The 13790-nt window shown below is 39.5% G+C and overlaps 1 protein-coding gene across 1 annotated transcript; it reads right to left on the bottom strand.

The window, feature by feature from the left end:
- Window positions 1-4082: 4082 nt before the first annotated feature.
- mogat2 (monoacylglycerol O-acyltransferase 2) lies at window positions 4083-12795 on the bottom strand. The gene is made up of 6 exons (XM_055043945.1): window positions 12614-12795; window positions 11167-11345; window positions 5876-6080; window positions 5563-5737; window positions 5094-5293; window positions 4083-4630 (listed from the first exon to the last, which is right to left on the bottom strand). The coding sequence occupies exons 1-6, from the start codon at window positions 12705-12707 to the stop codon at window positions 4476-4478; spliced, it is 1008 nt and encodes a 335-aa protein (XP_054899920.1). The 5' UTR covers window positions 12708-12795; the 3' UTR covers window positions 4083-4475.
- Between the last annotated feature and the right edge of the window lie 995 nt (window positions 12796-13790).

The raw sequence follows: 13790 nt of genomic DNA, 5'->3' as shown, positions 1-13790 counted from the left end.
CAGAGTTCCTCTATTCAACATGGCAACATGAATAATAATCACAGATATAAACTGCTGTGTTTACTGTCACTTCTGAGTTGAACCATGTTTTCGGACACCTTTGACCTTTCACCGAGAAGAACTGGCTTTTCTCCAGTTTTCCTCCAAGACTTTCAGTCAAGTGAAAGCACTATCTTATTTCATAGAGATAGCCTCCTGATGCATCACAGCAGAAACACTAAACAGTCGTCTTGTTTTTTATTTTATTTCCTGTGACATGTCGTTTAAATGCATGTCACTGTATGTCAAAGTCCTTCTGACAGTCGTAAAGGTTGGATTTTATTCTGAACTTGGAGCCGTGGCATTTCTTAGAATCTGTTTTTTAATGGCTGTCGAACATTTTGTAACTTTACATTACCCATTCGTCTCTGATTGGTTGTTCAGTCTCCTGTGATGACTGAGCTAATTTAAACGATTTACTTCCATGTTTTAATTGTATACTAAAGTGTGTTTGTGTATTTTTGTGCAGATTTTATTTTTGTTTGTTTGTTTTCAGTTTTACTTTGTTAGATTTCGATTTGTTTGTGTTTGTCCTTTCATAGATGAATCAATGGAAAGCAGACAATGAGTAGATCTGAGTTTGATGAATAATACATTTAAATCTCAATTATAATTCACTGGAAATATTGAAAACTGTGTATCCTTCTCACAGGTCTTGATGCATTTAAAGACCAAAGAGTCTCTTAATGTGTCCAAATCTGGGAAATCTTATCTAATCTACAGCTTGTGAGACTGAAGAGTTTATTATCCTTAAGGTAGTTTAACATAGCAAAAGATGCCAAGTCAATTTTAAATACCATCTATTAAAATAACAAAAAGTCTAATTAAAAAGAGGTACTTAGGACATTGTTTTTTTATTTTTTTACATATATTAAATCAGACTTTCTCCTCAGGAGAATTTAAAGCAAGTTCGAAAGGATCTGCTGTACTTTGCATCTGATGCAACTCATCCCCAAACTGACACCAGGAATGGACCGGGCCAAAAATTCACAGCCTTTGGAAGAAATCTATGAAACTGTCCTTGACACGAAACGGGTGTTGAGAAACAACTTGCCACATCGGGAATGTAACTGTGCATCCCTGCACTGTCTGATATCTTTTCAGATCAGAATTATTTCAGTTGGCTGCTCTCCGTCATTCGGTCTAATCCAATATTTGATCACTTTCGAGGTTAAATTTAAGGGGCCTCTGTCTCACTTTTTAGGTCAGTTTTTGATTTTCATTCATCTCATGTTTACAGAATTCATGACTGATACTTTACAACTGCTTAAAATGAGACATTTTAATAATGCAATAAATAAATAATGTAATAGTTTTTCTTAAAATCTGAGGATTTCTGTGTCCTGAAACTGCAGGGCAATAAGGCTCTCGGAGTTACTGTTGAATTAACAAGAGTCTTATCAAGTGTTCCAGTCGTTTCATTAGGAAATCATCAGAGTGATGCCAAAGCATATGAAAGCCAAAGTTCACAGACTGATAAAATTTTTTATGTTATTTAGCTCTAATAAAACAGCTAATTTACGCTGCTGGACCTTATGTCCCAGGTGTCAACTGAGACCCATCTATGAGCCGAGCTGAAATATAAATATTCCTGAACTGTTGTCTTTTCTGAGAGAATAGCTAAGATAAGATGTACTGTACGATTCCACGAACAGTGATTTTCTTTGTACTTTGATCGGAGTCTTGAAAAATAAGTCAGTAATGTTGTTATCCTTGGGTCCTTCAAACCCACCTGAGAGCTGCCTGACATCAGTCATCAGCTTCTCTGCACAGCAGTTTCCTCAGCTATCTGCTGTGTGAATGCACTCCTCGTCTCTATGCAGAAATTCATTATTTTCCCAAAGTGGATGCTTATTTCGTCGCATCTCGGCTGTAAATCTTCCCCACCGTCAGCGTTTCGTGACGTCCAGCACAGCCTCAGACAGACGCTGTGCCCAGACGGTGTTGTAATGACCGGGGCATCGTCCACCCTGCCATCTGTGTGATGTGGAAACACCGGAGCACTTACTGCTGTCTCATATTTCACGCTTCTGCCAAAGTTCACAGACGGCCTTATCGGGTTTAAAACAAACACGGAATCATTTTTATTGATCGGGTGCCTCTGGCGGCGTACGTGCAGATCTTAAGAAAAAAAATCACAGACTGGCTTTATTGTTCAAGAGTAAATATGTAAAAACTTTCCCGTAGTGTGACGCCGTTGGAGGCTGAAATCCAAAGACTATGGCCAAGTCTTGATGGGGTCAGCATAAAACAGCAACAGCAAACAATACAACTGAGTTTGTAGGCCGTAAAAGATGCCAATATGAAACCAGGCAAATTGTTCCCATTTAATAAAACGGTCCACATGTTTGGTGGTCTTCATTTACATCGTTTGTACAGCAGGAGACGAGGAATGCATGCAGCTAAAATCCCAAAGTCTGGGATCAAATCACAAATGGCTGCATTACGAATTGTTAGATTGCTCATGAGCCCCTGTTGCACTATTTGCTATTTGCTAGGCTGCCCAGCTTCTAGCTGTAGCTTCACGTTATGTAATTTAATGCTGGCTAATACTTTGAAAAGTTTTCTGTTTTTTTTTAAGGATGCAGTAAGTACTAAGCCAGTCAGAAAAAAATTACAAAAACTTGAGAATTATGTAGATATGCTTACATGAGTATCAGCAAAATTATATTTCAAAAATATCAGAAATGATTATATGAAAAACACATTTTGTTCTCATTGAAGTGACAAAGATCATGGGAAAGAAATGGGAAATGTTACAGTATGTTTGAAGATAACATGGAACACTTTTAAATTTATTTTGACAATTTAAAAAAGAATTTATTTATGAAGGTGGCGACTTGTAGCAGGATTTTAAAAAATAATACAAGGCTCAAAAAGGGAGCAAAAAGTTTGGAATATTCTAAAGTTTTTTTGGAAAGCTTCTGAAAAAGTGGCACGTATTAATAGCTTTTTTACCAAATCCGAGGTTATTGCTGTTCTGGGATAATGTGTCCACATCGTGATGCAATGTAATGTCTGTTAAATTGTTTTAGAAAGTCACAGGCCTTGCACAAAGCCCCAAACGCAGCCATAGTCTGTGTTAACACTCAAAGTCTGAGGAAACAGGCGCTACCCTCTTTCTCAGCACATCTCTTCTCATTAACCCAAAAGAAAATCAAATCTGCACTTTTGACTTGGCGAATTATATTTTAAGTTTGAAACTTTATTCCAGCTACGTGAATTACGGAGGGCAAGTGGCTGAGGACAAGAGGTCCCACAAAATCAATTAGAAAAGTTGTTCTAATTGATTGTGCTAAAATATTCTAATAAAACATGTAAAGTATATTACACATTTGATTTTTGCATATATCATGAATGACTTAAAAGAAATTAGATTTTGTGATTTGGCGCCTTGTAATTAGGCCTCTATCCCTTTTTCTGAAATTTTGCCTTCAGGAAGTCGTCACAACATTGCTCCTCCATGAACTCTTTAACAACATCAATCACGTAATGAGCTGAGGAGATGCTCTGTTTTACAAAGTGTTTGCTAATTGCTGTTGGCTAGTCTGAAGGAGCTGAGTAGGGGAGGCCACAGGGGATGGTTGCTCAGAAGTTTGGAGAATGTAGCTCTGAGGAGAAGCTTTGTCCGTGACGCCGGCAAATTGACTCACCTCTAAATATTATGAACTTTTATTTGTTTGGCATATTTATTTACATATTTGTATTTTTTTAAAACATTTTAAATGAATTTTTTTTTTAAAAGTGAGAAAGTGGACTCCAAATGTTAGACAAAAAAACGACAGAGAGTAGCGGATATCACCAGAATTTTTCAGCTGCTCCATCTCACTGGGAGATTGTCTGGACCACATGGGAGCTGAAGTCCTGACAAAGTCCGGTCCATCTCGTGTGTTATGAAAGGGTTCATGACCTAATCCGCTTTTCTAAATACCTGCAAAGCAAAGTGGGGCCAATAGGGCATCTCCTTTTCTTTTAACTGTGTCTCTGTTTGGAGAGAATTAGGCAAAACACATTTTACGCAGCAGGAAACAATAGTTGCAGAATACAGGTTCAATATACTTTAATGGTTGCAAACGTTTGTACATTAAAACTTCATTTTAAAAAAACTGATTCAGCAGGCTGAATAAACACAAATGAATTAGCCATACAAAAACAACATTTATTTAATAAATGTTCAAATAACCATTTTTGGTGTTTATCATCCAACCACAATTGCATTTTCATGTAAATCAAATAAAATGCAGTCAATCTTTGCAGTTTAGCTGAATTCAACCCTGACTGACATACCAGGAAGCATTATTCTGCAGGTAATAAACTCACCAGGATTGTTGTGGTAAGTCCACCACTTAGAGCTAATGCAGATCAAACCGTTAAACTATCTCAACATGAGCTTCAGATATAAATAGCCAGCCTGTTCCCTCCTGCTCGGGTCAAGGTCAGACAAAGTTCAGATGAACATCCTTGTCTACTCCATAGTTGCCTTTGTGTTCATCGAACAAACTGCTGAGCTCGTCCATGTACAGCTGGTGGAGGGCGTCGAGTTCCTCGCCGGTCGGCTTCTCCTTCTTCTTCACCTTGATCGGCCGGCCAACTGCAGAGAGGCGACAAGGTGCAGGGCGGCCTGCTGAGAGCCAGTGTGCAGCGTTGCATGAGGCGTGTTTACCTAAAGCACGTGCCGTGCAGGAGGGCCTCGTGCCATCCAGCATCACAGGGCCAGGCTACTGTGGATGTCTGAGTGATTGTGTTCATGTCAAATCTGACTGATGAGATGCTCTTTGTTTAAACTCGTCAGTAAAGTTTGCATGTATGGTAATAAACAGTGCATTGCCATGCGTATATATACAGATATATATATATAAATATATATATCTGCCCTTTCGACTGTTTCAGTTAAAACAGTCGACGATTTGTGATTGAAGTAACAGACAATGGCTACATTTGTGAGACACTACATAATACAGATGTAGCCAATTGACTTCTTAAATAACTACATATTCTTGGACAAGCACAAAAGCCGCTCATCGCATCCCCAAAAATGAGCAGTGCTAACTCACCAACTGTATAGATTGGTCGTCTGTAGGGCATCAGGCCAAAGGAGTACTGGAAAATACCGCGTGCATGGAAAAGAGGCAGGGAGATACCCATGATGCTTTGCAGCCGATCCTGTGTCCACCGCAGCCAGGTTCCTCTGGGGTTTTCCACCTGATCGTACACTTCGTTCTCTCCAAAGGAGAAAACTGGAACCAAGTGAGCTCTGAAACATTTCGGAGCAAATGAGGATGTAATTTATAACATTTAAGATTAAACAAGAATCCCATTTTTCACAGCTTTTTCTTTATTATTATTCTAAGAAGATCTAAGAAGGAAAGTTCCTTCCTTTGAAATATCCTGCAAGTGACTTAAACGTCTTTGTTTTTAGGATGACATGGTGGGAATCTCAAAATAATTGGACTGGCGCCATATTTCGGTAAAACAGAAGGACTTCAGAGAATCAGCTTTTACCCCAGGGCTTTTTGCACTAACCCATGCTCCATTGCCATTTTGATGAAGCCTTTCTTATTGGCCAGGAGCACATTGAAGGTGCCCGGATGAGCATCAAGGGCTTCTGGGGCCCCGCCAACAGCAATCACAACAGCACTCCCACCTTTCTTCTTGCGCAGTGGATAACTAGCGCTTTCTTTGTCAGACGGAATCAAACCTGCAAGTTTGGAACAAGGAACACATGGGCTAAGGCTAATAATAAAGTATATTTTTATGTTGCTTGGTCTCATCAAGTGGGATATGAAGAAGCAGCAGGGCAGAAAATCTGATTAGTGAAGCTTGTGAGGGGCCTCACCAGCACACATGATGTAGTCCCTGAAGAATGGAGCTCTGAACCACAGAGGCAGCATCAGCAGGTAGCTGGTGAGGCCTGGGAACAGCTGCGGGAAGCCAGTGGCGTAGGTGCAGAAGTTGGTGAAGGCTCCTGCCACCAGCACGCCATGAGGGTGGAAACCCAGGATGTAGTTGTGTCTGGGGTCCAAGTCGGCTGTCTTCACCAGCTGCAAAGGCAACCGTAAACAAATTAACCTCCTTTAATTTAGTTTGATAAATTAGTTTTCAAATTGTGAGTAAAGTATACAAATGTGACGGCAGTAGTAAGTTAATGCTGCTGTATTTACCCCTGAAGCGTGGACCTGGATCTGGAACTGACATTGATCCCATCTTAACCGTCTTCTAGATTAACCACTGTTAACTGTTTTAAGTCACACTAACTTACCTACATGCTATATCTAACGATACGGATATGGTGCTTGGCAAAGGAACAAAAAAATAAATAAAAATCAGGAAATATTTCAAAACAAAATTTCTGGTGCCTAGGAAAAAAGGAAGAGGTCAAATGCAACATAGACAAGGGTACAGTAAAGCTACTACTGTTCCCTGGTTATTTAGCAAAGTGCAGAGTGATAGCATCTAGGCTAGCTAGTCGAACACAACACAAATCAAGATTTAGCCAAGCTAGTTCTAACACCGGCTAATTTGTTTGATCAATTGCTTTCTTCTTTGTCATTCAGTGGCTGTTACAAGTACATCTATGCTATACTTTCACCTGGTTAGTGAGCTGTCCGCCCTTCCTTCACAATGTTAGCCTAATTGTTTGTTGCTACGTTTTATAAATGTGTGTGCACAGTGTTAAATGCTAGGTTTTTGGAGATAAACCGCTTTATCTCCAAGCAACTAAACTAGCAAAATAAGTGAACCGTGCAAACTCATTACTTGACAGTACATATTATTATCATCTTAGCATCATTATTACATTTTTGATGAATACAAATTAGAATATGCTTATATTTTCCCCGAAAAGGTCTAGAAAATTTTGCAATTTCATTAATTTTTTTCCCCCTCTGTGTTTGCCGTGTAAATTTGAATTACTGTGTAATAAATTACTGTAAGCAAACTCGAGTGCCCTCATACTGTCTCATTTAGTCAGTGCTGCACCACCGTTTCTTTTTTTCTGTTGCATCTTGGGTTCAACAGAGTTTGGATATGATGCAACAGAGTTACAGGATTGCTACTGTGCACTCTATTACATTTAATCCTTGCCCCCACCTAATAATTAGACTTGCTTCACTGTAACCGGCGAAGCACGGGGTCAGTACACTGTTGCTACAGGAGTCAGGGTGTGCACTTGGATGACCTGTCTGGGCAGTTTTTGTGTCCGTCGCGTCCAATTTTAGCCCGAGTGCAGAGGACATCACTTGACTGATTTAACTAAAAAGCATGGCTGTATTTGCTCGACTCTTAGATTGTGCACCTCTGCTGAAACACCACTGCACATTAATATTTTAAACTAATTTCAACTGGAAATCAGGCTCAAAATCAATGGATCAATCTAGGCACACGCATTATAGGTTCCGAATCAGTCTTTGTATTAAAGCTCCAGGGAGAATTTATGTGAGTCTCAACTATGTTTGAATTCGTTCTCAACATCCTGAAAGAACACTGCGAATTGGGGATTGTGGTTCTGTGGAACCGATCAGTTAACAAGTGACCTTTAGTGAAGTAGAACTTTCTTTGTTAGACTTTGAATAATTTCAGTGAGCAGATGGTAACATTTTTAAGTAACACATGACTGTCATAAAGACGAAGCACTTATCACTGGATATGTTTCTACATGGCTAATGTTTCATTTTGTGTTGACAGAGTAAAGGGGGCTTAATCCAAATAGACGCCACAGTTTTCAAATATCTTTTTCAGGTTAGGTTGGGATTCGTGTTCGTTTCAAACCTCTTTCAGAGGTATTGCTGCGATAGGGTTTCAAGTGTCCTTCTTTCTGCGTGTTTGTCACAAATAAGTGATTCAGAACATCAAACCAATTTAATGTCCAAGACAACATACGTTAACGCAAAAGGCAGTTTTTAAATGAAGTTTCTTATCATTACAGTGGACCTTTTACAGTAAAGTTCAATAAAAAAGACCTCAGGGTTTCAGTCAGCATTTTGCGTCACATCTACATGCGAAGTATGCACTCTGTGTTCCTCGAGCGGCTTGCGATTCTGCGTCACCGTCTTGTCTGCATTCATCTTGGTTCTTTTAAGTGTGAACACACATCTGCAGACCCAGCGGAATTAGACATGGTGGGTACAAGTACACCAATGCAACTAATTAGGCTCCCTGGTTGTGTTTGGATGCATGGGCTCTTTGTTAAAGATAATGCGCTGTATAGTCAGATGATGCAGGACATGATTCACTTTAGAGTGAATGGATTAAAAGGAGTTGACTGGATTTTTTTTTCCCCCATCTGAAACCTCTTAAAGTTCAAAATTTTATTTGGTTTCTCTGCCCACAGGAGATGAGTTCAGTGAAGAGACACAGAAATATTGCGAATGCTGTTAATGTCGATGTGTGTGACGACACCATCTGCCTCCTCTCTGTGGTCCTGCTGCCATCTGCAGAATTGCACCGCTCTCCTCATCAGGAACAGCCAAACCTAGTCAGGAGGAAGGTCTTAGCGTTGTCAGTCATGCTTCTGTACCTGCTGCTTCTGATTGTTACAAAATAAACTTCTCTGTTACAAAATAAACTTCCATCTGTTGTCATTGGTGGCTATGCAAACTAGCGTGCTCGTTCATGGCAGGCTCTATTGTGGTGGTGGAGCATTGTTTCAGAGATGGACCAAAGTTCCACCAAAGTGAGAGTGAAAAGCACGTATATTAGGGTGATTGACAACGCTAAGACCCTCCTCCTGGCTCTGATTGGTAGATTCTTTTTCAGATTCTCTGTCTCATGTATTGCCATGACATAGTGAAAGTTTTCACAAATATATATCAAAATTGTTCATATAGAAATAAAATGTACCCACTGCAGCTTTAATATGCTCAGCAAGAACTATTTCAGCACCTCAGTTTATTGTTGTGCTTTTCTTCATGTGTAATTAAGCACAATTAGGGCAGTTGGCTTGCCAGAGGGTTCAGCGAAACAAGCACCATGTCAATCAATGTGTTAAAACCAAAGGGTAATTCAGATCTCCGTCCACAATTTTTTATCTGTAATTCCGGTTAAATCGTCACATTTCTAGGAAGTACTGACTGTAGACATTCTGTTCAAAATGAATAGCTGCCGCAGTTTTCCGATCGATAGTAGCTACGAATCTAATAATAAGTGCAAATGTGGTCTGTGTGAGCTCCTTTTCATCATGCTAACACGCTACTGGACCACCGTTATTGTTGTTGCACTCGGTCTTATCAGGAAGTCCAAAGTCTTCCCAAGCAGCAGAAAAACATCCATGTAATGTTATGAAGGTCGTTATAGACACAGCAGGTTTTTCATATACTGTTTGTCATTTACTTAAGTATCCTTTTTTTGGGGGGGGTATATACTTTTTGTTTTAGTTTTACTACAAACTACTTTTGGGTGAAATGTCTGGACACTCAACACACTATGAGTGTGAATGTAGAACAAACACATTCAAACCTAAAATGCATGAGACTGAGACCTACAGTTTATGTCGGAGTGAGACTCCTTGTTGGTACATTAGCTCTGTTCTCATTTTCAATCTTCTCAGTCACTATGGATGTAAAAGTGCGATATAAAAAAGTGTTACACAATGACATAAAATGAGTCATTGCGTAATTATTTACCCTCTTTAAAGTGGCTGACCTAATTAAGCAGAGGTCCAGTCAGATGGTGCAGGTAGTCTCACAATGGCGATATTAATGGTGACTTGAGCGGGGGGAACATTTCTGCAGTCACCTGTTTTTTGTTGAATATTTTTATTGAATTATTATTTTTGTAGAAATCAGTTTTTTAGATTGACTTCAAAGTTATTTTTGTACATTTTGGTGTCAACAAAAGCTCAGTTTTGTTGCTCATGACTGATTTGTACAAAATTACTTTTAATAAATGTGTTAATTCTTTTTTTTTATATATAGGGACTATATTTTTTGCACGTTTTAGGGAGGCAACGTTCAATCATGACCACAAGAGGGACACAATGAGCTACAAAAAAACTCACAAGTCTATGTCATACTCATATGATGCAGTTATTTTTTTTTTTATTTAACACTCATGTAAGATTCTTTGGGCTTGCATCAACAGCTGATATGGAGTCTGAGGAAATCAGAAAACAGGAACCGTGTAGGATGGCGTAAGCGCCGTTTGTACCAGGTAACTGGTACAAACTCTACATTTCCTCTGTTTTGGTGCAAAACCTCCAGCATCAAAACAGTTCTAACTTGCCTCTGGCAGTTTCTGCTCTTCCCAGCCACTGCGCAAAGCTGCAGAGGTATTTCTACATGCAAGTTGGGATTCAACAACATGCAGAATTTAAGCCATGAGAACTTAGATGTTAAACTCTGAAGAGAACTTTAAATAAAATAATAATAATAATAATAATAATAATAATAATAATAATAAACAGTCTAAGGAATAAGTCCAAGGTTCACTTTAATTTAAAAAGCAAATGTTCTCATTGCTGAGCAATGACATTCAGCAGTTTCTTTGTAATTGCGTTAGTTAGTTAGTTAGTTAGTTAGTTAGTTAGTTAGTTAGTTACATAGTTAATTACTTACAAAATAAATATTGCTTCAACCTTCATAGTATTATTTATTACCATAAATCCAAATACGGTGGTTGTAGATGATAACATCAGCAAAATAAGTTGATATTGCTTTGGCTTGCAGCTATGTCAAATAACGTCCACAAAAGAAAACAAACGATAATTTGGATTGTTGAAACGATCCAAATCATCCAGAAGCCAGACTTACTGACTTCGTTTACAGAAAATCATCAGATGGAAAACCTTTAAACAGGAATATGAAGGGATTTTCACCAGTTGCAGCTAAAGCCCTGCAGACGGTTATTGTCTCTGGCAGAGATTGAAAAAAAAGTCTGACGCAAACATGTAACATGAACAGCTTGCAACTCAAAAACCAGCCGATCAGCTTGATTCTCCTGCCTCTCGTGATATCATCAACTCAAATACACACAATGCTGTCAGTGGAACAAAATATAAAGCGCCGCTTAGTATCTTTAAAGCAAATACTAGACTTTGATTTGGTGCAAATGACTGAAATACAGATTGTGGCATCAGTGAGAGCACAGAGAGAATAAATGTGCGGAATGGCTTTTTCTAAAGCTTCCTCTCACCTTGATGGGAAAATAATCCCGCATGTACCCCCACAGTTTGAGGCCGCACAAAAGGGGCACTCTGCGGCCTCCGCGTGCCGGCGTGTCGAAGTCATGGTACCACCAGATGGCGTACAGCACACTGATCAGCCAGAGGCGAGTGAAGAGGAGGTAGAAGAACAAGATAATGCAGGTAGGTGCTGAGGAGGGGGACAGAAAAAAAAACATGAGCTGCGCAGTGACATGAGAAACAAGTCGTGCTAATCTGTCCTTAAAAAGTAAGTGTTGATTATTGCACTACAGGATACAGCAAACGGGACCAGATTTGACTCTAACAGTTCACATAAGGAGCATGAGAGCTGATTCAGAAAGCTGGTTTAATTGTGGAAACCTAATTATCAGTGTTCGCATGAAGGTTGAAACGATGGGGGATTCAGCAGGCCCCTGTCTTTAATGTCTGACTTAAAAGGGTAAATCTATATTTTCGAGTGCAGTACCAGCTTTCCTCCATACAAAGTGTTTTGCAGGAAGATTGAAGAAGCTCTGTTTGGGTCTAATACGGCCTCTGCTCACATGTTTGCTGCCTCTGTCTGTGGCTTGGTTAGCAAACCAGATGTGAACATTGCATGTACTTACATCTGTGATGTTCAAAATGTTCAACAACGCACAATCATTTCTATGGTTTTCTTTCCACAATTTTCTTTTCTTTTCTTGCACCTTTTCGACCAAAAACAGATTTGTAGAACTCATGACTAACAGTTGTCCTGCGGATCTCTGCAGCTCCTCCAGAGATAGGCATAAGCCTTTTTGCTCTTTTCTTTTAATCTTTGTCTGCGTATCTGTTTTTTCAATAACCTTGAAGTTATATGCTCTTATTGGTAATGTAAAAAATATATATATTCTACATTTACTTCATCACATAAGTGAATCCTTACCAACTGTAATTATACTGAAAGCATAACATCATATTTCATCCTTTTAGTAGATCATTTCAATGTGACATGTTTCTTTCCAGCTTCAGCGTTATTGCTTGCATTGCATAAGAATGTCAATCTCTGATATCTTTATTGTTGGGTTTTATAAATGAACTACTCTGCAAAACGGACCTGACAAAGAAGAACAACTTTCCACTTTATTTTGTCAGCGTCAGACCAGGAGTAAATGACAGCTTGAGAGTTTGAAAGAGGGTTTGTGCAAATGTCTTCAGCAGTAGAGTTTGCAGAAATCCATCAGATTCAAATTGTTTTGCCATAAGTGCGAGGTTGACACAGATATTGTGTACAAACATACTTTGTTTTCACACAAAAACAACCCCAATGATGGGGTTGTAATGCAAAGAATGTTGTATGTTATATAATTATTAGCACCTTTACATGTCGCTACACATTTTCATGCACTCTCATGTTGACCTTTGTGCTACTATGAGGAGATAATCCGGCATTATTAGCAAACTCCCACCAGCACTTACCCAGACCCAGGAAGGAGAAGACCCACTGGACCACTGTGGCAGTCTGCAGCCTCCTGTGGAGGGGAACGTCCACAGGCGCGAAATCAATTTTCATTTTTCTACGAAAGAAGACACACGAGCCGACGTGCCGCCGCTGAGTCCAAGAAGGACAGCAAGGGAGGGGAAGTCCAAAGTCTGCTCTTCTCGCCCATCCACCATCGCCTCCTATTGACTTCTGGCTTATCTTGACTCAATACCTGGTTTGATTTCTCAGAATATGTATTAGCTTAAATTGACCTTTGACCCAGAAGGGTATTGATGACCGACTGCAGGGCGACCGGACTCGAAGCCAAAGATCTGTGGGACAAAATGGATGCCACGGAGCTTTTTCATTCAGATTTTTTCCACCATTAACTTTGCTCTTGCAAAATGTGGCTCTTTGTAAATGTAACTGCAGCTGGTTGAGCAATAGCACAAGAGTGTCTCAGTGACACACAGCGATAAAGGTCATTTGGAGACGGTTCACACATTTCTTATCACACAATGAGACTGTTGGTACTGCACAGATTGTCTTAAATATGTTTGCAGTCCTGTTAGTAGATAAAGCGGTCGGTTTTCAGGTAGGTGCTGTTAAGAAACGGAACCGTGGATTGACCTTCCGATAAATATTTCTCTTTGACAACATCCCAGGTTAATGATAAATTAATCATCTGTCTCATTATGTCGAATTCCCCCCAAAATATGAGTGAAATAAAAACGTAGACATGATGTTTTTAGACAGGCTGTCGGAAAACAACACAAGCCCGTTCTGTAGTTAGGCACCGTAAATGTGTTAAGGCCAGTGTGAAACAACACCTCTGGGTGCGTAATCAGCTCATATTATTCATGTATTCCACTGTTTGCTGACAGTGTCAAAAAAATAAATAAGTGGGTCAGTAATGATCAGCGCTGTAGCAGTAGCTATTTTACACACTTTGATTTAAACAACTCCCAACTTTCGCCATCCAGAACCCACTTTCATTTAAAAAAACATCCTCATTACACAGCAGTTTGTGGCAGCAAAGTGTTTCGAATGTCTGTTGTGACAAACGTTAACACTTCTTTTGACGGGGTGAGCACAATGCTGACATGAACATGAAGGAGTCTTGACGAACGACTGTTGTCATGAGGTGTCATCCGGTAAATAATGACACTTTTC

Source organism: Poeciliopsis prolifica, unplaced genomic scaffold (genome assembly GCF_027474105.1).
Source record: "Poeciliopsis prolifica strain line A6 unplaced genomic scaffold, Auburn_PproV2 SCAFFOLD019, whole genome shotgun sequence".
NCBI lineage: Eukaryota > Metazoa > Chordata > Actinopteri > Cyprinodontiformes > Poeciliidae > Poeciliopsis > Poeciliopsis prolifica.
The sequence above is the reverse complement of the archived record's forward strand: the minus strand, read 5'-3'. Positions and strand labels throughout refer to the sequence as shown.

Coding starts and splice junctions, on each gene's coding strand:
- mogat2 (XM_055043945.1), bottom strand. CDS start 12,707: ATGAAAATTGATTTCGCGCCTGTGGACGTTCCCCTCCACAGGAGGCTG. Junction 11,346..12,613: donor CTTCTCCTTCCTGGGTCTGG/GTAAGTGCTGGT, acceptor CCCCCTCCTCAG/CACCTACCTGCATTATCTTG. Junction 6,081..11,166: donor GGGATTATTTTCCCATCAAG/GTGAGAGGAAGC, acceptor TTGCCTTTGCAG/CTGGTGAAGACAGCCGACTT.